The sequence below is a fragment of the Cyprinus carpio genome, chromosome A4 (assembly GCF_018340385.1).
Source record: "Cyprinus carpio isolate SPL01 chromosome A4, ASM1834038v1, whole genome shotgun sequence".
Taxonomy (NCBI): domain Eukaryota; kingdom Metazoa; phylum Chordata; class Actinopteri; order Cypriniformes; family Cyprinidae; genus Cyprinus; species Cyprinus carpio.
Genome location: NC_056575.1, coordinates 35225958 through 35253519, shown reverse-complemented (window position 1 = coordinate 35253519; position 27562 = coordinate 35225958). Strand labels below are relative to the sequence as shown.

The window sequence follows — 27562 nt, the reverse complement described above, 5'->3', positions numbered from 1 at the left end:
GTTTCAAATTTAACTGCATGGGTAATGACTGCTAATTTTTTCAAAGAAGTTCAAAGAAGATGTTAAGTCTAACACGCATGTTTAATGACCTGAGTCATCAAGTTGGCTTCACAGGTCTCTTGAGCAGTAAGTCAGTCAGAGGTGCTGTTGCCATAGTTTTATCAGTGGGAGGAAATCTTCCAGATTTTGAAAATAAAATTGGTAGTATATTGTCACGGTAATTCCACATTACTTGATGAAGAATACTTAGAAAAAATAAACATTGTTTTTTAATTGATGCAACTACATGAATTATCCATGTAATTCATCTGTCCTCAGTTATTTAAATATGTGTACTGTCTCTTAAAATAATGTCAGAAAATCACATATTAAAACACACACAAGAACTTATTGTGGTGATGCAACTTAGACCGAGGCAAAATGTTGTCAACTCATGTGTGAATGTATGGTAATTTAGCACTGATGCCAGTCATAAATTAATTGAAAAGAGAAAATTTTAACAGAAACTATATTAAAACCCTCTGCAAGTGATGACCGTTTTTTTTAACAACATTCCATTGTCTAAATGTGTATATCATACATATAAATGTTTAAATAAAAAGCTTATTGAGCATGATGAAAGAATCTGCAACATAGACAATGGTTATCATTTTAAAGCTTTTTATTTTAGTAACCCTTGTATTAATCACCCGTGGTGCATGCAAATATGATTATGGCATGTTTGCATTATATATAGCCTATATATATGAATGAATGAATGAATAACTAAAATAAACAACCAAGTTGAACAGAGGTATGATTTTTCCACACACAATTCATTTCAGTGAAATGGTTCGCTTTAATGATTCAGTTTATATGTGTGACCACTCACGGCGCTTTGCATCTTCTTATTAATGAAATCAACATTTTGTTTAACAGTGTTGTTTATCACTATGATTTGGTTTACTATCCCATCCACCAAAGAAAGTCCTGACAGCCGAGTGACAAACGCTTTGCGATTCGGTTCATTCAAAAGAATCTTTTCAACAGAACCGAGTCGCCTAGGAATCAATCCAGTACTTAGGCTCAGAGCGCACGCGAGTATTTACCAGAGTGACGGGAGGATGTTTGGATTATAGTACACATCTTTGACCGCAGCAGAACATCTAGCGGCAAAGACAGCGAGTGTGGATATACGAGGGGCTTTTTGTTTTGAATTCTACAGATCTTTTATTAATTCATTTGAATGGCTTGGAAATGGAGATAGCTTTGGCGAGCTTTGACAAGCGGGGTGATGGAGGCAGTGATGGAGAACCCTACCAAAACCAAAACTCCCTGGATCATCCACGCTTGGTCCACAACAAAGAACTGTACTCGAGAAGTCCACTACAGAGCTCATGGAAAATGAACGACATGAACAACACAATGATGGGCTCCACTGAGAATACGGTGGATTATTACAGTCCCCATTTGTTTGATGAGGACATTCTGGACATGGATATGGACCATGAGAACAACGAACGAGTTCTTATCAATATCGCCTGACTGAGGTTCGAGACACAGTTGGGCACGCTGAACCAGTTTCCCGACACTTTGCTGGGAGACCCGGACAAAAGAATAAAGTATTTTGACCCCCTCAGGAACGAGTATTTCTTTGATCGCAACAGACCGAGTTTTGACGGAATTCTTTATTTCTATCAGTCCGGTGGTAAAATCCGACGACCTGTTAACGTGTCGATCGATGTGTTTGCCGACGAGATCCGGTTTTATCAGCTGGGAGAAGAAGCAATGGACCGTTTCCGCGAGGATGAGGGCTTTATCAAAGAAGAAGAGAAGCCATTGCCACAGAATGAGTTTCAGAAACAGGTATGGCTCATCTTTGAGTACCCTGAAAGCTCTAGTCCTGCACGAGGCATAGCTATTGTCTCCGTCATCGTCATAACCATCTCCATCATAACTTTCTGCCTGGAAACTTTACCCGAGTTTCGCGACGAGCGAGAGCTTCCAGTGACTAGTCGCGCTGTCAATGGTACTCAAGAGCGTCCATCACTCACCTTTAGCGACCCGTTCTTCATCATTGAAACCACCTGTGTGATTTGGTTCACCTTTGAGCTCTTCGTGCGCTTCTTTGCTTGTCCTAGTAAGTCTGAATTCTCCAAAACCATCATGAATATCATTGACATCATGTCTATCATGCCTTACTTCATCACCTTGGGCACAGAGTTGGCGGAGCAGCAGGGCCAGGAGCACAATAATGGCCAGCAGGCCATGTCATTGGCCATACTGAGGGTCATTCGTTTGGTTCGGGTGTTTCGCATATTTAAGCTGTCTAGACACTCCAAGGGACTTCAGATCTTGGGCCAGACTCTAAAAGCCAGCATGCGAGAGCTGGGCCTCTTGATCTTCTTTCTTTTCATTGGTGTCATATTATTCTCCAGTGCTGTTTTCTTCGCGGAGGCAGATGAACCCGAGTCTCACTTCTCCAGCATCCCAGATGCCTTCTGGTGGGCTGTAGTGACCATGACAACAGTTGGATATGGTGACATGAGACCGGTGACTGTGGGGGGCAAAATTGTGGGCTCGCTGTGTGCCATCGCAGGGGTGTTGACAATTGCGTTACCGGTGCCTGTCATTGTGTCTAACTTCAACTATTTCTACCACAGAGAAACTGACCAAGACCAGGCGTCTCTCAGAGAAGAGCCTAATAATGGTGGCCCTTCAAACCCAAGTGAGGAACTTCATGGGTTGAGGAAATCATCAACCTCGAACTCAAAAGATGGAGATCACAATGAAGAAACAAACATTCCAGTCGAGAAGACTAACACGAAAGCTAACAGCAGAATGGATATTAAACGCTCCCTTTATACGTTTTGCTTGGACGCTAGAGAAACTGACCTCTAGTTTGTCCATCTCTACCGGTGCCCGTCATTGTTTCCAACTTCAGCTATTTCTATCTCAGGGAGACCTAGCAGGAGTAGGCATCTCTCAGAGAAGAGCATAGTGGTGGCCCTTCCAGCCCGTGTGATGAACTTCATGTGTTGAAGATATCTTCAAACGCAAGAGATGGAGAACACAATGAGGAAGAAAACATGTTTGAGATAACTAACATGATAAACTGGATATTAAATGTTCCCAAAAAACAGAAACATCATGCTAAGTTAATGCACCCAGATTCTGGACTGTTAAAATCCTGGAAAGTTGCAGTTATTTTTTTAAAGCACATTTTAATCTGTTAATCTCCTGGGCATCAGCAGCTTTTAAGCATTACTTTTATAATTTCTTATTCAGAAATACACAAAATAATGATAAAAAATAATAATTATGTAAAATTTTAAGAACTGCTGTGATGCTTTGATCACAGGCCTTAACTCTTTCACGGCCTCTTAGGCTGTTCATAGTTGCCCAGTGATTCAAATGTAAAGCCAAAATAGGTTTTCTTATTTTAAAACATACTACTTTAAAAACAAATGTACATATTTTTGTAAAATAACTGTTTGGTCTTTAGGGTCTCAATGAATATCACTTTCGTAGTTAGTCTTAAATACTGTTTATGTGTCGTTTGTGGCTATCAGTATTTTATAATTTATTTATAGCAATATTTTTTTCGCTCTCAAATGTAAAACTGAAATCTATGGAGCACTTCAAGGAAAAGGACAACTTTAATTCCCAACGATAAAGCCTTGTCGACTTTAAATGGATTCAAAATGGATTCAAGCAGAAATGACAGTGTATAGGAGAAGGAAACCTCAACAAATGATGATCTACAAGAGGAGAACTTAAAGATGATCCAGTGATCATTTTGCATGTGAGGTCAGTCTCCTTTTTAATTATTCACTGTTTGTTTCATTTGTTTATTTATTTTTTATTTGATTTCTTTTTAATTTATGAGTTTGACTTTTTTTTGTTATACTCAATAGTAACCACAGTTATTGTATATTATACATTTATACACATATGTGTTCAGTGTCATTCGTTTAACCCTAATAGACAAAACAAACAAACAAACAAAAAAAAATCATGAAATTTAGGACCCAAGTAAAACCTGTTAACCCAAAAATGTGCATCATATCATAACATCTAAATGAACTGATGGAATTATTGAAGTATTCACTTCAGAAAGAAACTGATCTCAGGTTAACCTTTGCCGGTTACCACTTTTAAAGTGATTAGATATTCGAGTATGTTCTCTCTGTCTTTCTTGGATATGCATCGCATGATCTAAAATTCATAGAATTATTGTGTATTGATATTTATTCATGTTCAGCTGTTAAATGACATATCATAGAGAAAATGACAGCCAGCGAATTTGTGAGTTCATTTCCATTATTAATGCTGTATGAACCTGTATGCAAGTGCTAGAAAGAGAATGAGTTGGTATTAGGTGCCAGGAACCAGAAAATGAGCACGTGTGTTTTGTGGCAGGGGCGATTGCAGACAAGGCTGTGCTATGAGGAGTGACATATCCTGTTTCACAGAGGATTAGATATGCCCGTTATAGGTTATATCACATAACCTTCGAGAAAGTGTGTGAGTGTGTGTATGGCATACTTGTTTTTGTTGCTTGGATACATAAGACAGCTGCAACTAGACAGTGGGTAGTGTAGGTCAGGACTGACAAGAATAACCTTTATAGCAATAAAACATCGTAAGCACATCAAAATGGCACGTTGTTAGAGATGTGACTGCAAGATGTTCAACTGTGAGGTTACAAACCCTCTCACTGAACTGAGCTCTTTATACAATAGTGTTTTCGTTAATTACACAGTAAACTGTGAAAGTTGTTGCAGTAGAGACCCTGTTTAGACCCCATGGCTTTTAGTCTATCTTCAAGGTCATCTGCTTCCTCTATCAACTTCCTGTTCAAAAAAAAAAAAAAAAAAGACAGGAAAAAAAAAACCTGCAGCGTGATTTCCTGACTCTTAATGATATTTTTTTGTTGATTTAGCCATATTAAATATTTCTGACATAATAATAGAAAATTAATTTAATTATAGAAATGTTTTATTTTTATTGCACCTTTTCCCAGCCAACTTTCAGCAGATAACAGACCATCACACCAGTTAGATGCAGATCAACCACTTTATCAGGTGATTGCCTGAATATTCCAGATATCATGAGGAATCAAAACACTTATATTGGTCTACACTGTAAAAAAAAGTCTGTAGTTTTTACAAAATAATTTTGGCAGCTGTGGTTGCCAGAATACTTTTGTAAAAAAATACAGAAAAACTGTAAACACAATTACGGCCAAAAACTGTAAATTTTACAGTATAAAACTGTTATTTACAAACAAGAAAATTTTAATGTAAACCAGTAAATTCAACAACGCACACTGCTATTAAAATCTGTTTTGTACCTTTAACATACTGACAACCACCATAATAATGCAGGTGGTAAAAGAGAAAGCCACATGAAGAATCGAAGTTCATCACAAGTAGCTTCGTCACAAGCAGAAGTTTATATTAATATATAGAAGGTGCACAAAGTCATTCATGCAAACACAAAACACCATCATGGTGACACACGATACTTAAACAATTCAATAAACTTTCATTAAACAGCAGAAGATGTAACATAAAGCCCAAATGTACAACTGATAACAAAAAACTATTAAAAAAAAACATGATTATTTAAACAAAATACTTTCAAATGTGTAGCGTCACACAGGGAATTCTGGGAATATCAGTTTACAGTTTTTGACTGTAAATTATACATTGATTGTTCTTTTTTTATTTCTAAAAACTGTAAAATTAACAGCATTTTACTGTAAAATTACATGAAATGTCTGGTTAGATCTTTTACAGTTTTTCCCTGTATATAGTACAGGAACTTACTGTTAACCTATTAACACTTTTTTTTTGTAGCGTTTTTACAAAATTGTACAGTTAAAATGACACTTATTTTTTACAGTGTAGAGACTTAAATTCTTCATTCTAGGGATTTAGAAAACAAACCACATTCGGTCCTCATACGCTTGTGAGTTTTTAGTTTGCTTGTCCTACAATGTCGTGATGGAGATGAGTGTTAGAAGAGATGACATGGTAGGCTGATGAAAGGCAATCATCTTTAAGCTCTTGAAAGTGCCTCGTGATGGCAAACATGTCGCAACTGTCTGTTTTTCATGTGTGCTGCTTGCTAATCGTGTTATATTTGGTTGAAGAGGACAGTCTAAGCTCGTCACATCTTCGGCATCCTCAGAACCTGTTCTTCAATCAAATATAAAATGATTAGCATGATGGTTAGACTGCAAATGGGGACAAATGTGACCTGTTCTACAGTGTTCTAGATGGTTTAGCTTGAATGTTTTAAGCCATTTAATTTACTCATGTATAACTGTTTTTATCTGAAGGTAATGTCTCAATGTTTAAATGCTTTCAGGATTGAGAATTGTCATCCTTGCTCAGTTTTCTGGTGTGATATCAGCACAAATGTCATCTTGGTAATTTTGTCTCAGTTCACAGGCAAACAGATATGTGTTGATGAATTAGGAAGTTTTTTATTTAATTATTTATTTTATTATTATAATTTTTTTTTTTATCATAGTCTGTTCAGTCTGTAGATATCCAGATAATCTGTGTTTTCAGCACCACAGACAGCTCCATAAATTCTAGCACAGCATGTAAAAGTATAAAATTTATTTTTATAAAAGGATCATTTTGAACGGTGGACAGCCAGATGAAAATGACATTAGACAGGCTTCATCTAAGTCTTAACCTCTTGCCATTTTTATTTGAATCAGTAACTGATTTGTCCAGGTGAAATACTCTTTGTGACCCACAGTACTGTGTGTGTAACAGTACAGCGTCCTGCAGTTTTGATTAGTACAATTTACAACTGCATCTTAATGGACTGCAATTATGGAATAATGTTGATTTAACTGAAAATAGATAAAAAAACAAAAAAAAACTTATAATAGTCCATTTTCCAATAAAATAACATAAATAATGGAATTCAGTTAAATTAATTTACTCATCCTCCTGTCATTTGTGTGGAACACAAAAGGATTTTTTTTTTCATACAATAGAAGTGAATGGTGACTGTGATTGTCAAGTGAGTTTTGCAGTGAATAAGTTAAATTTCAGTATATTCCTCACACACAACTGTTATATGACTTAAGATGTCTCTTAATAAAGTGCACAAGTCATACAGACTACTTTTAACTCTCTGCTAAGCATCTGCTTTTGTGTTCCACAGAAGTAGAAAGTCAAACAGATTTGGGCAAGTGAATAATGAAATTTTTTGGGTGAAGTGATCATTTTAAAACTTTTTAAAAAAGCATAGAGTTCATCCAGATATTTTATTTTATTTATTACTGTGAACAAGCTGAAATTATGCCACAAATACTGTGAATAGAGCTTAACTTGTATTGAACCCAGGACAACCTTTTAATCTTCCATAGGTTAGCAAATGTTTGACTCCCAAACGAACAATGTGACTTCATTTTAAGAAATGCAGAGATAACTCTTTTATTCGATAGAATTGGCAAGCATTGTGATTCTCATCTCCCTCTCATGTCAGTATTTTCGCAGGAAGTGTCACGTGCAATGAAACTGGCAGGATAAAACAGGTTCAATCTGGCAGAAATGCGCTGTTAAACTACAGCCTACATCAGCCTACAAAAATGTTAGGACTGTTAAAAGCTGTTATAGAGTTATAACCCATTTGACTTGTGAAATTTAAATCTTGAAAATCTTCATACAAGGAAAAATAGATATTCAAACTAAAACCTTTCTACATACATTATTTAAAACATACATGACCATGTCAAGCGTGGCTCAGCTGGGGACACAAATAAAATTAGACTATTCATATTTAAGTTTTCATGAGCATTAGAAATAGCATAGAAATTAAACGGTATCTTTTGTTGTGAGTTTAAGACCAAATACCCCTTTCTCCTGTGAAATAGACACTTTTACTTTTAAATATTTCCTTAATTTAAAAAATGGTTAATTTTACTCATTGCAAGCATAATCTTTTAATTGACAACAGAAGGAAATTATATTGCAATTATTTACAATAATTTTAATGAATAAATTATAGATTGTTTTATTTTTATTTAATTTGTTAACGTGTGTGATTGCATTTAGTGTAGAATTAAAGCCATTGGTTGTGTTGTTGTTAGGGTTTGTGCTTATCCCGACGTGACTGTGACTGTGTTATCTTGTCTTTTTAATATAAAAAAAAGGCTTGAAGCAACAGAACCATTCCGGATCTCTTATATAAGCGGCCCTTCCTCTCTGACCGCTGCACACAGAGAGTAAATGGCCTTTCAATTAGACAAGAAAAAAGAGTGTCTTAAAAGGCAAGGAAAAGTGATATAGAAGGGAACGGATTTAACCTCATGAGCTGAGTGAAAGTGGATTAAAATATATCACTTGAAAAAAATATTATCCTTGACATTTTCCTTCTGGTTTTCATTTTGTTTTCCTTCTGTATCCTCATTTTATTATATTCCTCTACACTATCAGAAAAAAGGTACACAGTCTGTCACTGGGACAGTACCCATTTAACCTTGTGCAGAGAATTTTACATTTAGAATTTTTAAAAATCGTAGCTTCACCAGAATGGTACGAAACATGGTGTCTTTATGGCACTTGGTATGTGAACAAATTGAGGGCATGGTTTGAAAAAGCTAATTGGTATTAAAAAAAAAATATTCATGCTCATGGTCTTCAATCAAAAATGACCGACCATAGGAAATGAATGAGAAATGAAAAAAAAGAAAAAAAAGAAAAAAAAAATCAAAAATACAGAAAATGTTTGTTTGTACAATCTACAAATGCCCCATAATGCAGAATAAAATTGCACAGCAATGAAGGGGTGAAACTCTAAAACATCTAGAGTGCAAAATCAACACACTAACTAACACATGCACAGACACACACTTGTACACACACACACACACACACCTATGAACTAGTGTGACTGTAACACTGCAACTATGTAAAATAAAATCAATAATTCGACTACAATGCAGTAAAAAAGTGGACAGCAAGGAAGGGGTTCGACTCTAAAACTTCATGAGTGTAAAACGGATACATCCACTCACACACACTTACACACACTCACAGACACACACATACAGAATTATACATATTCAAATGAATTGATATGGCTATAACCATATTGCCAAAATGAGTCAGATGAGTGAAATAATGCAAAACCCCAAAAAACAATAAAAAATTTAAACCATGGCAAAAAGTAGTCTTTGAGAATTACTTAATATACATTTAAATTTACAACCTAATAAAAGTAAACAATTATGTATAAAAACAACTAGGGAATTCACAAGCCTCTCTATAGAGTCCTATACAGGAATCTAGTGGTTAAACCATGAAATTACAGGATTTTCTTTTTATTGCTCTCACCAGGAGGTGCTATTCTGCCTTCAAAAATTGGATTTTAAAGACCTAGTCTCTATTTTAATCTGAAATACTGCATTGATTGAATAATAATAATAAAAATATTTTCAATTGGAAAAATGGATCATAATTATTGCATAAATATTAATTAGTACCATAGTACCATCTCAAAATACAAAAGAAAAAATATTATTGAACAAAAATATATTAGATTGATTTTACTGAAGAAAAAAAAAGTTACATTTCAGATGTCCGGTCACTTTTGACCATGAAGACCATGAGTGTGACTCCCAAATAAGGAGTGTGTTTAAGCACTAATATGTACCTTTAAGGTACTAATATGCACTTTTTAGGGCTAAATAAGGTACAAAGGTGTACCATCTGAATTGGAGCAAAAATAGATGTAAAATTAATATCATATTAATTGTTTTTGTTTAAATTACTGTGTTCTTAATTATACATTTTTGAATGTTTGACGTATCCAGAATATTTTTCAAAATAAGTGATGGCAGGTTTGTATTTGCTGACTTTTTATGGTTTCTCAGCCTGCTTTGTGTTTTCTGGCTAAGAAATATGAATTCAAAAATGCATTACAATCAGAAATTACTTGCATTTAAGTTATTAGCAGCATGAAACAGCTTGACACTGACAATTGCATTAGATGAACCATTGATTTGTTGTTGTTTTATCGCCTTGCAGTGTTGTGTTTCCTCTGGATTACATGAATGAACGTGTCGGCTAGTGTCAAATCTAATCAACCAGTTGACTTATCGTTGCAACCTCTAACACGTACACAAATTCTCTCTTTTTATGGGCCTTTTTCAGTCGATATAAGACAATGGTTGTCAACCATTTTCACTTGAAGGCCCCCATTATCCAACACAATATTTGAAGGACCCTTTAAGACATTTTCTATGGTATATCTGCTGTAATCACGACAATGCTTTCATACCTGTTTGCTGTGACCTCAGTGATGGCAGATAGTATATTATAATTTAGCAGACCTGTTTATCCAAAGCGAATTAAACTCAAAATATACTTCCGGCGTTCATTTTCATTATCACCAGAGTCTGCGGACATCTGCATGCTAGGGGTTGAACAACCTAAGATTTTTTAAGTTGACATTTATGTGATGAAATTCGAGTTGATGTTGACTAGTTGCTGATGTCGTCATTAGTGAACAAATAAGCCTGAACATTGAGCAGAAACTCGAACACCTTTTGCACTGTTACGGCATATTACACAGCACTGCTCACATGGCTATCCTCCTGTAACAGCTATTTTTTATCAGTTCTTTTGTCTTTGGGTCGTTATATTTCTCACAGATTTCTGTTCATTCTAAATCAGATACAGATAAAGGAGCACAGTAAAGATTACATTTATATGAATGCATTAGTGAGAGAAGGATTGTGTGTGTGAATTAATTCTTCCTGGCAGCATTTCTCTACTAATAGTGAAGCTATGGGTTTTAGTTACTAAGAAATTTATGCTAGAACATTTTATTTTCTAGGCTATATTATTGAGAAATCACAGAATAGTGTTGACAATACATTGCCGCGCTATACTTTATGATTCTCTGTGCGCGAAAGCTATATAGGATACCCGAAACACTGTCAGATTCGGTGCTTTCAGTAAGCACTCTGTGTTTGTGTGTGTTATTTGGTGTTGTGTTTCCCATAGGATTTAGCTTTGTATTATGGTGAGTAAGCAGTTTAATACCTGTGTGCCGTCCTGCCTGTGCTACATCACAGACGGGGACACACACTTGCAGGTTCCTGCACCTTCTCTCAGGAACCTGAAGATGCTCTGCAGTTTCTTCTGCCTTGAGTGAAGGCCTGATGCAGAGAATGCAAATTGGACTTACTTAGTATAAGCAATGAAATACATCCGACTCCACGAGATGGAGGGAAGTTAGCGAGGGACAGACAAAGTAAAAATATTTTAAGTGGAACAGCCCAAGTCAAACGAGCAGATATTCTTCTTTATTAATAATTGTGTCTACAAGTCTTAAAAGATGAGTTATTTTTTTCTGCTAGACATGATTTTCATTGGGCTATAATAAAAGGACAACAACAATAGTTCAACTTAATTTCAATAATTTCACTTTAATTGTACTGTATATGGTGATCAGCCATCTTTTACACATTCACGATTCTTATGATCCCTTTCTCTTCTTATTCTAGAAGGTCATTTCCTGGTTCATTCATTTTGTTCATGAATAAAATGTCTTGTTATGTGCCACTCAGAGTTGGGTGCAGCAAGTACAATCAGTACATTCAAACAACGGAATGTTCTTTCATCAGATGCTGTGTGGTCATGTAGTCAGTCTTTTAAGGCAGGAAAGGAGTCACATGTTTCAAAACACATGCACTGTGCATCCATATAAAACAAGCTCATGTATCATATATCCTTTCCTTCTAAGGTGCATGCAAACTTTGTGGCATCCAGGCGTCTGGGTCTTGCAGGGTCATAATCCATCCTTGACATAACAACACAAGTACCTCATGAGCCGCAGACACATTTGAATTATTCAGGGAAACTGACCTCAGCTGCTTACAGAAACAAATGAGTGTGTTTGATCAAGGAATCTGATATGCTGATCTAGATTACCTGTAATCTAGATTACTAGATTAAAAAAATGAAGCTGTTCAACAGAATATTATAATTTATAATGCCTATAAGCCACTATATATATATAAAATTTTTTTTTAAAAAACTTTTATTTTTGTATCAAATACATAGTGTACTGGTTATATAAGTGGAAGCAGCATATAAAAGCAGAAAGACTAGTGAAGCGAGTGTTGTGTCTCTATCAGGTTAAATGACGGTGTAATGATTCCCAGAGGCAGTGAGGGGGATAAGGAAAACAGATTCCTATTAAGGTCAGTTTAATACTCAAGAGGTTACTTTTTCAGCTATTTGGGTTACTTGTTTTGTTGGAAATGAGTAATTATTATTAATTATAATAGCAATAATTATTATTGTAACTATTATTAATTTAGTTTTGTACAAAAACTTCATGATCAGTCTTGTCAGCATTGCTGAATAAACTTAAAATTACTCTTAAGAGCAATTTCTTTGCTGTGAATTAAAAACATGCACATTAATATTGATAATAATCAGAATTTGACCATATTCTTATTACTGAGTCATATAAATGATTCAGTCTGATTTCCCTATTAAGATTAAAACCAAATTCTGATTCCTACCACCGAAATATACATGTTTTAATCAGATATTTGTTGCATGTAAACACTACACTGAAATTTAAATGTGCATGCTCAGTCCACAAGGAATTGTTGGTGCTAACAGATGCTTTACTGTAGGCTAGGTTATTAAGAATGGCAACACAGACTAAACGGATGCATTTCTGGAGTGCCATTTTTAATATGATTATTAAAAGAAATCAGCAAAAAATTTGTGGCAGTGTTGTTGGACATTTTTGAAGTTAAGACGTGTTAGAGCACTAATTAAATGATTGTGAAAAAGTAGTAATAAAACTAATAACTAAGCATACTGTGTAACCAGTGACAGCTTCTATTGTATGCAGGTCTATGTATACAGGAATATTCAGATGTATTTAAAATATGACTGCAACCCAATTATAGACCTGAAGACCTCAAATGGAGTTTGATGTGCATGTCAGCGTGAATAGTTTACTCTGATTTCCGGAAAAAAATTTCGGAATAAGAAATGTATAATGACTTTAGTGTGTCTTTGGTGAGTCTTTGGTATAAGTTTTTAATTAGGCATTCATAACAATGGGCCATACATTTGTTGCAGAGTTTATTCATCTTCGTTAACATTACAGTGGTTCATTTTAGCTCAGGTCCATTAGATAATAATAATAGACAACTTTTGATTTTAATAATGTGTTTGTAAATGTTGAAATTAATATTAACTAAGATTGAAAATGTTATGCTATGAGGTCCCTAGGATGCCCTGACTGGTTGTTGTGCAGTTGTTCTATGTGGTTTCCAAGTTATTGCTAGGTAGTGTTTAAGATGTTATATGTGGTTTCTCATGTGTTGCCTGGTAGTTCCTAAGAATTTCTGGGTGTGCATGTTATCACCTTTTTTGAAAAATGTATGCTTTGTCAATTGTTTTGCTAGATCCTATCAGGAGCAGATGGATTTATACAGCTGTTAACACAGAATTAGGGTGAACATAAAGAGCATAAAGGCCAGTGTTTATGTCTACCTATTTCGATTTAAAATCATCAGTCTCTGATTTTTTTCTGTGAAAAAACAGATAAAGTCCAAGAAAGCATATTGGATTTGATAGCCTATCCCATCCATTCTTCACAATACAGTTAGTTATGTATTGAACTGCTCAGAAACTACACACTATGTGCTAAATGGATTTAATATAGTAAAATGTATTATACAGAGCAAAGACAATGCTACACTAAACATTGAAAAAAAGAAAGTTCAAAATGTGAATTATGCACAAACATTTGTTCCCAAATTCCCATTCCTTTAATATATTACTCTGAAGTTTTATTACTGTTATTTATTTTATTCATTTTTTTTTTATTTTATTATTTTATTTTGTTATTCTCAATAGTGATTCTCATTAAATTCTCATTAGTGTGTTATACAATTATTATTATTATGATTAGTATTTAAATATATTGTGATAATATTGACTGGACATCCATCCAGGATGTTTCTCTGCCTACAACCTGAGATGCTGGTATAGGCTTCAGAATTCAGAACAAAAATGGTGCTAAATCGCACTAAAAGTGGTTTGTTGGCTTGTAATCATAGGGGAACCACTTTAAGTGCTAACGTTAAAGGTACAGCATCCTTGTCAAATGATGTTATGTAGAACCATAATAGGAACCCCATTGTCCACTCTCATTCGGAATTATTGTCAAATGATGTTATGGCTATCAAAAATGGGATTTCCTTTTACTTACAATGGTTGAAAGCACGTTTTCAGGAAATACACTGTTTCTAACGTTTTTTAACCTTTTCCCCAACTAAACTAAGAGACTAAGAGAGGTCAGAGCGTTTATGCTTTTCTGAGGTCAAAAATCCTGTACAGGGGCTTAATGGGTTCTTTGTATGGCAGTGGTGCTATATAACACCTTAACCACCCCAAAGAACCACTGAAGAACCATACTGGGCTAAACAGGTTCTTTAATACGGAAGCTGTGCTCCACAACCACCCCAAAGAACTGCTGAAAAACCAATTTTGTGTGTTTAGAGTATATAGGTTTTGGAAAATGGATGGATGGATACTGATATATATCAAAAAATCTTAACAATCCGTAATTTGCTAACATTTTATGCACAGTATTATTTGTAATTTTCGTTTGATTTTAGATTGAAATGTGCCTTGCATGTTAGAACCTTTTTTTAAAGTTTCAGCAGATGTACACCAAAATCCCTGATAATGGAATAATAAGGAAAATAAGTTATTTTAGAACACTTCATGTGTTTTTTGACTCAAAAACATTGTGGTTGAGTAAGAGTCCAGTGTGAATAATGTCATGCTGTGATATGACACATGCCCACTCCATTTAAGTCCACCCACATACTGTACAGCACAGCAATCACACAAAACACTTAGACAAGCTCTTCTGACTGCATGTACCAAACACATACAAGCACATACAACATCGTAAAACACACAAACAAAGCTTATTTATATCACATGCCTCACAGTCACAAACCTAACCTCCAAAATTTGGCAACCCAGTCCTGACAAAGTGTTGTTCTCCCTGGGCAAAGAACACACGTGTCATGTTACCCTTTCAGGCAGAGATTATCCACAATAATGCACATCATCATCCATGTGCAGTACACAGCACACATGAAATAAAGTCTCTCTCTCATACACACATATATATATACTTGTGTGTGTGTGTGTGTGTGTGTGTGTGTGTGTGTTTGTACACATATTTCTGTAATGGTTAAGAGGTTAGGTTATAGTATTTATAACTAGCTCAATATAAAAGCAATACAATAGTCTATGCAACAGAACAGTATGCAGCAAAAGAATGTATATGTCCCCATTTAAAAAGCTAATTAAACGTATGTGTGTTTGTTTTAGGTGCAAACTGCCATATATACACATACATATTATTTATGTACACACACACACACACACACAAAAAACACACACACACACACACAAATTTTTTTGTTTTTTTGTTAAATAATTGATTTTTTTTTTTTATTGTTTTTATTTATTTATTCATTCATTCGTTTGTTGGTTAGTTGGTTTAATTAATCACACACTTATGATAATTTATATGATATATGATCATTTTGTGTTACTGAAGTTCATTGGCCAGTGCCCATTATTGTTTTAGAGTGATCAGTCATATGATATTTATAGAGTAGCTCCAAAAAAAAAAAAAAACAAAGATGGCAGCATCCATCATCATGTACTTTTAAAGACTGTATGCACCAGCTCAGCGAATGGGAATGCCTTTCAAGGTATAATAGACATTCACGAAATAAGGTATTGGATTGTTGATCATGTGCAAACATTTTTCCTAAAGTCACGTCCATAACTATTGACCTCAGTCGTGCATCCCAAAGAGGTGAATCGACCATTCCATTGGAGATTTCCCATAAAGCTGTCTTTAATCTGCTTTGCATCATTAAATGGAGGTTACATTAATGCTGCAGAGTCCAGGGAAAATAAGTCGATGTGGATGCTGCCATTTCAATCTTAATATAGAATAAACAGCTCATCTGCCTTTCATAGGCGCATGTAGGCGGCAGTAGTTGACAGGCTTGGCAGAGCCAGAGAACTCTGAGTCATATTCATATCGAGGGTTTTTGTTGTTGTTTTTACCTCACAGTCTCCAAGTTTTGTATCTACCTCTATAACAAAGTAATAAAAAAAATTCATTGTCCACTCACATGGACAGCATACTTCAGCTGGCAAATTTATATTGGCGTTTCCAGTTGAAGCAGATAGAGAAATGGGAACTATTGGGAAACAAGATTTGAAGAGTTGTATAATGCCACCTAGTGGATATAGTCCAAACTTCAGTTGGCAATGTACAGTACAATGCGTTCAGATATCAAACGGATATTAATAATATTTGTTAGTAAAACAGGAAGATTAATTAATGTGTGTGCACATCAGAATGGCATCAGTTATTTTCATTTGAAGAATATAAAGATATATACTTTAAATAACATGTTTAGTTGTTCGTAGCCAATTCTTTGCTACTTCTATTTAACTCTGACTAGCCAACTACTACTACAGATTATAAATACATTGGTTGGCTACATTCATGGTTTTGTCACATAATTATTATCATCAGTATAAATATTTATTTGTGTATTTTGTGATTATTTTAAGATACAATGCTTTACAGTAGATCTGCTAAAAGGTTGTCAATTTATTGTGAAAAAAAAATGCTAATAAAAAAGCTGATAATTAATTATTTACATTTAGTTTAAGAAAAAAAAAATAGGAAAAAGGATTCTGTATCCTGTATCATGACAATTTGTTTGGCGAGTGCAAGTTCAAATGGCACAATGCCCTTAAACAAGTTGTGTACAACATCAGGTGTGTAGCCTCTAATAACATGAAGATAAATTCTCTGTTAACACACAACCTTTTCTTACTTTACAAAATGTAGCTGAGTTTTCCTTTGCAAATGTAACGTGCGTCATGAGGCAAAATCCCAGTCTGAACAGACGCAGCCTGGATCCGCCAGAGAAGCTTTCTATGCTTTCTAAACTGTTGGCCCCTAAATTATCTGCAAGGACTGACTAGACTGTACCTTTCACAAACTATCCAAGCTCTGGAACGTAAACACCATGACTTTCTAAAATAATCAATTTCTTGTCAAAGGGGCTCTAAAAGTGTCATTTCCAAATGACTTTACATGTTCACTCTTGCATAAAACTGCCAGATAGATAGATGAAAGTTTTGAACAGCATCCAGGTGGCAAATTATTCAAAATCCAATAGACCCAATAAAGTTTTTGCTAGAAAGCTTAAGGTGCCTAAGGGGTTACAGAGCTTAAAATCCTCAATGTACAATGACAAAGATATTTTCAATTCCTCTTTTATAATATGAATAGAAACAGCTATTTGACCCACCCATTCATCCATTTTCTAAACTGCTTGTCCTATGTACTTTTCCAGGGATGCTGGAGCTTATCCCAGAATCTTGGGCCATAGGCATTTTAGCTCAGCATTTGTTTAAACAAAAAATGACTTAATTTTTGAGAGTTTCATTTGGGACTTTTTTTTTTTACCCTATTGATGAAAAGTGCCAGGATCTCGGTGGATGCTGGCTTCTGTGCTGTCAGTGTGTTTATGTGCATGTATCCACTGAAGCAGTGTAAACTAACTAGAGTACTCAGTGAAGCAGAATTTGACCACAAGAGTCTCATGGGAGAGAGAGAGGAAAATACTGTATATTTTTCCCTTGTGATGTGGATCTTTTTGTCCCATTTATACTGAAATCTGAGATTGTTTACAATTAACTTTAAAGAGGCACTTAAATGGATTTGAAGCTGACCATATTATCTTGTTTATATCTATGGTCTGAAACTCAATTGCCAGTCAAGTAGCAAAAGCCATGTTGCTGTATCATGACAATATAATTTTTAATTAGATGTCTTCAATGCAAATATTATGAGAATATCTTCAATCATAGTTTACAACACCTATTGTAGATTGTAGACTTAAAAGCACTCACACTTCTCTGCGTGTGCGGTACACAAGAAGTGCTTCACAGAGGTCCCCTCTGGCAGATGGAACGGTCACCATGATTTTGCCATGTAAGACATTTTCCTGGATCAACATCTTTTGTTGATCCTGGATCAACATTACTGTCCAAAAATATAGACTAAACCCAGTCCCTACCTCTAAACCTAACCCTATCCCTGATCATAAGCCTAAAACAGACATTTCCTGAAAAAGGTATCTCTCAATTCTGATTGGTTAATTGGAATGTTGTTTCAGGATCAACAAAAATGTTGTACTTGGTGAAATCACGGTCACCCAGCTGGAACAGCTGTCCTGATCCTGCAGCAAAGGATTTCTCTTTCTGTGAAGATAAATGAGATGACAACGTGTGAGAACATTGATTTCTTCAGTTTCAGTAACCAGAGAGCAAGTGAATTAAAGAGAAACACATTACAGTACTATTGTGTGGGCTTGTGTTGCTTTCATGTAGAAATGTAGAAATGATTACCGCGCCAATGTCAAGAGGTACTATATTCGATTAATTCCTACACCCCATGTTGGTTTGCACAAATTATGGGAGTAAAGTTTGTTGAACTTCGCTCTATGAATGCAATAATAAACGTTTTCAGAAGCTGAGTACAAAGAGGTGACATTGCTGTCCTCACCCCTTAACTGTCAAATGTCAAAAGGAAATGTTTTTGATAAATAAATTACTTTCAGTAGAACATGTATAATCCCAAAAACTCTGGCGAGTCTTTCAGCAGCAATATTACATACGTGTTACTGCGGTAACATATGTAAGTCAAACATTTAACAAACGTGTTGCGTTAATTAAAAATATTCTGAAAATCAATCATGAATAAGGAAAAGCTAATCTTAAATATCAATCTTAAATTTGTTCTTACAATAACTTAAACCACGTTTTTATTTATTATTTTTTTTTATTTTTTTGGAATAGCTGAATTTGGAAACAGTATAATTTTTATTTATTTACTTATTTTATTTAATTATTATTATTATTATTATTATTATTGAAGAAATTAATCTATAAAGGTATGATGGAAACAAGATTTTTTTTAAATTTATTTTTAATCTAAGGGTCAGCGAGAGTATAAAATGTTGATGAAGATTTTTTAAAAGTCTGATCTATGCCTGGATAAACAGGATAAGCAATAAAAATCAAATATTAGGTCCTAGGGGTTTCTTCAAACCATAAACCCAAGTGCAATTCAAAACCCATGAAAGTATTTCAGATAAAGTAATAAATGAGGAAAAGGAATGGCCATAAAAAAGAACATGAGGGATGTAGCTGCATGCAGGGGAAGAAGATCAGAAGTGTATCAATGAGTGACTGGGGTGTGCAAGTGTGTCCTCGGTGGATCGGGCCCGCAGGCCTTCTGCATATGCTGTGCAGGATTACACTGATCCAACTTAATACTGACGACCAAGGCCTCATTCATAACTACAGCCACCATCTGGCACTGCTGCCCACCCGACTAGCACATCATATTAACTTTGAGGAAGATTCCAAGAGCGGGTGTGTGCCACATTCTCTAATAGTTCAGATGGGTCAGCATCAGCGTGTGCTGCTCAGGTGGCTTCTCAACACACCCATGACTGAGTGCTTTAATTGCAGTAGTGGTCAGGTCACTTGTCTGTCAAAAAACTGCACTGACAGAAAATCAGCTAGCTGGTAAGAGACTGTTGAACAGTGGGTCAGAGGTCGGTGGGGGGGGGCTGTATTGTCGAGTCTTAGAAACAATATCAATACATTATTATGTCATGTTTACCCATTCAAATATATTTTAAAAATGTAAACACAATAAATTTACTTAACTAAACTAAACTGAAAATTGCATGAGATGCTAAGACTTGTTTTCATACCACAGGTCGTAAGATTATTTATGTTACCTCCTTGCTCCTATTTTTTCTTCTTTCTTTTATATATATATATATATATATATATATATATATATATATATATATTATTATCCTTATTAGATATTTTCACAAATCTCGGTCACTCTCTATATTTCAATTAATTATTTTGTTAGTTAGTTTGTTCGGTTAGTTATTGTATTTTACCCAAAAATAATGTTGATATTTTTTTTCTTTTTTTTTCGGTTTCACTGGTGGTGTTAAATTTGAAATTGAAACATGTCCACCTGATAGAAAAGTCACTGTTCACAAATGCATGTTTCTTACACAGACACATAAAAAGCGGTGAACATCAGCTAAAATCCTCTGTTCCAAATCAATTCTCACTGTACTGTAGGTCATGTACTTGCCATCAGCTTAGAGCTGTCTGTAGAAGATTTTGAAGACATTGAATTATACCTCCAGCAGGAGGGAAAAAAAACATACAAACATTTATTACTGAAATCTATTGCAAAGAATATGACTTTAAACAACAACAACAACAATAATAATTTTCTTTTTCTTTTTAAAAATTTCTTTCTGTCACAGATCCCAGAAGAGGAGCCATAATCATGACAACAGATTCTTCAGACCTTCTGAAAACCTCTGCAGAAACCTGTGCCTTTGATCAAACCCTGTGAATCAATCATTTTTGTATGGGGCCAGAGTATAAAACTGATACTGCACTTCTGACAGAAACCTTTATGAACTGAACAGGTGATATGTAAAGGTGGTTTTTGAAGCCAAGGAGTTCAACAAGTCTGTGTAGAACAAAAATTGTCTAAGAGGAAATCCCACTCTGTGCAATATTAGTCTATTTTAGAGTGAAGTTCATGTCCAAGTAAATTTTGGATGACTATGTTCAGTTGGTTTATTTTTGTAAAGCCTTTTCCTGATGTATATTTTTCTAAAACAATATCATTCTCCAACAGAAGAGACACCTATGAACACTGAGAGATAAAATATTGTTAGGCAAAGAAAATGCCTCCTTTTTAAACAGGGGAAAAGCCATAGTACTTCTCATCAGCAACAGTGATGGTATTTGCTGAAAATCAATGTCACCCTTACATATACCCTATAATTTTTGTTTGCTGTATTTGAGTGTTTATCTAATTTAATAATAAAAAATAATAACATAAGAAATAAATATTTATATAAATCTAAAAAAGTGTATAATATAATTGATTCATTTTATTTTGGATTATTTTCTTCAAAACATCACTTTTTTTCCCAAAGGAGAAGAACATGTTTTGATATTTGTATCCAATGTTTATTTATTTATAAATCATTATTTATTTATACAGTATATAAGTATTACTATGTTTCAAATTAACAGCTTTTTTTAATTTTCTTAATGTGTGCTTTTTCAAACGGAATGTTTAGGTTTCAAAATGCACATGTGATGAATTATCTGCATTATTTTATATTTATCTCTGACTACATACAGAAACAAGAAAGTGCAATATTGTACTTTACTAGGAAATTTAAATATTTTACTTCCTGCTTGTTTACAAGAGTTAAGTCCAAGGCACAAGCCATGCAAGGCCTAATGCTGAAGTTACAGCAAAAGAAAAAAAAGGAAAGTTAATTTATGTTACTCATTCTATTAATCATAGGCATAGAACACTATATATTTTGTCATTAATTCAGTTTGCTAAACAAAAAATAACTATACACTACAAATAAGATAATGTTCAGGTTTGTCAACTGTTTTGCTCATGTCAACTATTAGACCCTTACTGTCAACTGTTACATTCTGTACATTTTTTTTAATACACATATATTTTCAATTACTTAAATGCTGCTTCAGACATGCTTTAAAGTGCATTTTATATTCCCACAGATAGGACCTTTGCATAACAATCTCAAAAGTATGAAAGTATTATCTATATTATAGATTTATGATAAAATACTGTATGTATCTATCCATACCCACCATGATGAGAATACCACACTTACATCTGCAAACATCAAATTCATCAAAGTCTTAAAATTATCTGTTTTTTGATATGTAACAAATGGAATAAAAGCACCCATTTGCTGCATATCTGCATTGATGTCACTGTAAGATAAAAGTACTGAGGCTTTGAAATACTGTACAATACATTATTGATTATTTCTGAATGATTGATTACTTGCAGTTAAAAAAAAAAAAAAAAAACACTTGTCCCTTTAAGCTGATGTCTTTGTACTGGCTGGCCTGGATGTGGCTACACATATCGTACAGTATGTCGTCTGTTGTGACTCTAACAGCATCTAACATAAGTTTATCTAGGATGCTTATATATTATTGTTTATTTTATCACATTAACAGATCAGAGGTGAATATTTATTATGTAATGGATAAAAAAAAAGCTTCTGAATACATGTACGGGTATGAAATTGTACTGTAATTAATGGAGATTCAGGACAAAATAATCTAATTTATCTGAACAGATGTGTTTTGCAAAATCATACAGTCATGTCTATAGAAAAAGTGATTTATTTGTTACTTTACTCACACTGCTATCAAGTGTTGCTTGTTCTTTTCTGTTAAGAGAAGGAAATATCTCATTGATCTATGGTTTAAAATGTCATATTTGTTACTGTCCAAAAGAACATTGTCAAAAATGTCACATTTTTCATCCTGTCAATGAATAGAGATTGAAGAGAATTTGAAACTGAAGCATTTTACCCAGAAACCTTAGAACAAAGCTACCAAATTGGCATCAGTCAGAATGAACATTGTCTATATATAGCTAGATTGTTTTGCTTACCTTTATTGTTACACTGTGTAATATTATTTATTGACATGTTGAATATCACATATGTGAAATAAAGTAAAAATAAAGGTTTTGCTAATGTCATGCAAAGGTCTTTAATTGAATGGATAACAAAAAAAGAAAATAAAAAAGAAATACAAAAGAAAACAAACTTCATAACATAACACATCAAGCAGATCCTTTTAGACACAGTTTAATTTTATGAGGACATATGTATTGCTATTAAGTTTGTTCCTTTTTTGTAGTTTGTGAAGTTTTATTACTTTTGCTTTACAGCCACTATATATGTTTGATTAAATTATTAATTTGATAAAAAATTAATGTAATTTTTCTTTATACTAAATAACGTGAATTTAAGTGTTATTGTTGTTGTTGTTATTAGTATGTGACATGACTGATTTATGGATATTCATTCGGTGCCACCCTGTGGTTGCAATCTGTATATTCTGATTTGAGTGAAGTTGAGTCAGTCAGGTCATGTGTATTTATATGTATATTTTTATCTTTTGGCATTTTAAGTGAGGACCACAATTACTTGCTTTTCTAAGTATTTATAGCTCAATGGGGACCAACATATTTCAGAAAACCAGACTAAAATTATGTTTTAGACCACAAAGGATTAAGGTTTGATTGAAATGTACATGGGTTTGCTATTACTTTATAGCTTACTGTGTCCCAATTCAGAGGCTGCATCCTACAGAGGTTGCATTTGAAGATCCAATGTGTTACACTGGTACAGCTAAGGCTGTCTCAATTCGAAAGCGCCTTGAAATGCGTCCTTCATTTTCTAGGCTATGAAAGTTACAACAGACGGATCTTTTGTGGCCAGGACTATCCCAAGTTTCATTGCATGCTGATGACAATAGGACTTTTTTAGAGAGAAAGCCACCTCAGTTGAAACCATGTTCTGCGGGAAGAAGGGGACCCTCAGTTGAAATCACCATGATTTGTGATTTCTAAAATGGTCACCACCTTTCTCCATGTGATGGCACTGATTGGGATATAACTACTAACTTGCTGATCCTGAAAAGTTTCCGCATTAGGTGAAACTAAAGAGGTCAGTTTGTATTAACATAGAACCTTATACGGTTAGTTAAACCGAAAATGGTGTTCATAAAAGGACATGTCTCATGATGCCAGTTATGGGAAAATGTTATGTCGACAGTGGAAACCAAATTTATAGGATTAGTAAACAAATTTCTGAGAAACACTACTGATATTTGAAACAACACCCTAACAAACACACCCCTTTCTTCATTGCTCTGCTTCAAAATTCACAAACATGCTATTCAACACAGGCAGTGACTAACAGCTGCCACATCAGACAGCTTTTAAAACCGATGGAAGGAAGAGCTATTGTGAAGGAAGGGCTGTCGACTCCAGGGGCCGACCGACTGAGGCAGAGCAGGTGGCAAAGGAGCCCTAGGGGCAGACGCAAAGCCGATAAGCCAGAACGACATGGAGGACCCGGAGGGCCAAGGCGGAGCAGATGGCTTCGGCAACTGAGGTGTAGATGGGGATCCCGAAAGTCCCTGCCGAGTCAGAGTGACAGATGACCAAGGTGGAACTGGAAGGAGGGAGGAGCCCATTGGAGCCAAAGGAATGGAGGGATGAGTCAAAGCCGGAGGAATGTAGCCCTGAGGAAACGACAGATCAACAACCGACCAAGCCGTTGCCGGAGGGATGAGGGAGCCCGGTGGAGCTGGTGGATTGACGGGGCATGGTGGAGCTGCTGGGCCAATGGACCGAGGCGGACTCAGAGGCTGGAGGCAGAGATAAGGGATCCTCCAGCCACAACGCCAATGGAAACTGGCAGACGCGCTGAGAGGTGGGCTGAGAGTGAGCTGAGGGACTGGCAGGATGCAGCGGCAGCGATGTAGAAGATGGCAGACTCATGACAGGAGGTGGGGGAGGGATGCTGGGTGGGAATTCGTGATGGACAGGGCTTTTTGGGAAGGTGTATGCTGCCCACACACCATAGTGCAACTTACAGCACAGGGAGTGCTAGGGACAGGGAAACGACCTCCATGGTTGTAATAGAGCAGATTGTCATTTTAGGGCAGGAATGAAGTGGATGAATGGCATTTTTTGAAATTATTGTTGGGGATGAGTGTTCAGGAGGAGATTTGAGAAGAGGAGACATGTCCACATAAGTCCAACAATCACATAAGTCCAGCCTCAGCTCACAGTGGGCAGCGCTTTCCTCCGCGCCCTCACGCTCCACTGTATAATCCTTCAAGGCAGGCTTCATTGCCGGCTCACACACCTGGTCAGACGCATGGAACTCTGGCTCTGGGGCAATCCTCAGCTCTGTTGCTCCTTTTAGCGATGGCTCGTCAGTCGCGGCGGGCTCTGGCTCTCCATCTGCGGTGGGCTCTGGCTGTTGCTCAATGCAGCAGGGTGATGGTTGGCTGGGCTCTGGGTCCGGAGTGGGACTGGCAAGATGCTCACCAGCATAGCAAGCAGTCAGTGGCAAGTCACAGCTCACCACAGCACCCACTCCACAAAGGCGGCAAGGCTTTAACTTTATTTGATAAACTTTAACTTTGATTCTGAACAAGAAACTCTAGCTGCCATCACTAATTTGCTGAATGATGCTAAATTCTCCTTCTGTCCAAAACTCATCAAACTCTGTCAATATGTTAAAAATGGCTGGCCTGCAATATCTAAAGCATTGCCTGCTGATGTGACTCCTTATTTCCCAGTATGGGATGAGCTATCCATCATTTTGTGCTAAGAGGAGCGTGTTTGGGTTTAAATATTTTTGTTTTTGTGGTAAGAGGTACACTTACTGTGACTGTTAGACTTAGCCTATGCTAACAGTTGGTCATTATGGCAGATAAATACAGAAAAAGAACCAAATGCCTACAATGACTTATATTTGTGTAAACCTAAGAGCTATTAAAATCCATAACACTGACTGTACCACAGGTTAGCCATGAAGAATGCTAACAGAAGTTTATGGTCATTATAGAAGGTGGCAGATAAATGCCGATCTTAAAGGACTTATGAAGCAGAAGATGTAACATAAAGCCCAAATGTACAACTGATAACAAAAAACTATTAAAAAAGTGATTATTTACACATGCTACTGGGAATATCAGTTACAGGTTTTTTGACTGTAAATTATAAACATTGATTTGTTCTTTTTTTACTAAAAATATTCTACAAACATGAATGTCTCGGTTACAGGTATGTAACTTTTTTTTTGTAGCCTCGTTCCCAGTACAAACTGAATGCTAAACATTGGTTACAATATCTACAAACTGAATGTCTCGGTTATGTATGTAACCCTCGTTCCCAGAATGACTGATGAATTTGGATGTTGTTGTTGGAGGTTTTCATTTTGGTGTGGAAGAGCACGTGCAATTACATTACATTAATCGGACATTACATTTTTTACTGAGGAGCTGAGCTGGTGTGCCCCGGCCGTTCAGCAGTGGTACAGCAATTGTGGCGACAGGAAGTAACGTCTCTGTTCCCTCCTTCAGGGAACGAGGGTTACGTATGTAAAAGAGACATTCCCTTTTAGTCAATCACGTTCAGTGTTACGTCAGAACGACTAACGAATTGTGATCCCTACCAAAAAGCCACCATTGCTACCCCCCTCCAGTGCCCTGTGTAAGCCGCCAAATCCTCCCACACCGGTTGGGATGGAAGACAGGACAGGGCTTAGGCAGAGCCGACACTGCTGTTCCAGACAGTGGGGTACTGGATAACAGTGGGAAAGCATAGCTGAGGTAGGGAACACTACGGAAGCAACATCCTGCACTTAGGAGGTATTATGTGGAGATTACACATATGGACTGACCAACAAGGTAGTGCTACATATGGAAGTCTCTGCCGTAAACTCAGCCTATTTGGGTGAGGTTAATATCGAGCAGAGACGGCAGAGTTACTCTGCCAGGGAAAGACATGGGCTCACCATAAGGGAAGCCGTATTGTGGAAGAATACACATGTGGGATCACCGCTAGGGGGAATCACGAAACATAGTCACCTAGCCCAGCACAGGTACTGACCTTGGGCAAACACACAAGTGCTGGATCTGGCGTCTGGCACCCCACCACGCCTGACCACCAAGAGTGCTGAAGCTCAACTGTGAAGTAATTAAGCACACATATCCGTTCTGTAGACGGCAATGGCACAGCAAGCATGATAGACACTGAGCAGGTCCCAGTGTTTACTGGCCATCTGAGGCAAGTACACGAGAGGACACAGGCTCCACATAGAGATTATAAAATCTTGAAAACGGTGTCGCCCAGCCCGCAACTCTACAGATGTCTGCTATGGAGGCGCCACGTGCCAGAGCCCATGAACATGCCACACCCCTCATAGAGTGAGCCCTCAACCCCAAGGGGCATGATGTTGGGCCTGGTAGGCCAAGACTATTGCCTCCACTATCCAGTAGGGTTTGCACAGACTAATCAACTAGTCGACTTCAGTGCTCTGCCATGATGCTTTAAGCCTGACGTCGACTAGTCGCTGGTCCTATAGAGGGCGCAACAGGATAATAAATCATTGAAGGACTTCCACATTTACGCTCCGTTTCCAAACAGTTAAAATTACAAATAAATGCATACTCCGAAAGCTCCACAAGACATGTGTGGTTATATTACTGGATGCATGAAACTGAATGGGAGAATGCACATTCTAAACAGCTTATTGTACAGGTAAGTTAATTGCTGTTCTAATCTAATGTGCTGCTGCACTGTAACACACACACACAGGATACAGACAGTAGCTCGTACATAACGTGCAGATCGCGCGTGCACAGAATCATTCAGCGCGGAAATGTACTGTCAACACTGTTCTGTGATTTCTCAATAAAATAGCTTAGAAACTGAAAAGTTCAAGCATATATTTCTTAAT

At 36.1% G+C, this 27562-nt stretch overlaps 1 protein-coding gene across 1 annotated transcript; it reads left to right on the top strand.

The window, feature by feature from the left end:
- Positions 1-992: 992 nt before the first annotated feature.
- Positions 993-22776, top strand: LOC109061218 (potassium voltage-gated channel subfamily A member 5-like). The gene is made up of 2 exons (XM_042745805.1): positions 993-3789; positions 20480-22776. Exon 1 carries the CDS (start codon positions 1768-1770, stop codon positions 2878-2880), a length of 1113 nt encoding a protein of 370 aa, XP_042601739.1. The 5' UTR covers positions 993-1767; the 3' UTR covers positions 2881-3789; positions 20480-22776.
- Positions 22777-27562: the final 4786 nt, after the last annotated feature.

Excerpts from the sequence above, each read along its gene's own strand:
- LOC109061218 (XM_042745805.1), top strand. The coding sequence starts at position 1,768 with ATGGACCGTTTCCGCGAGGATGAGGGCTTTATCAAAGAAGAAGAGAAG.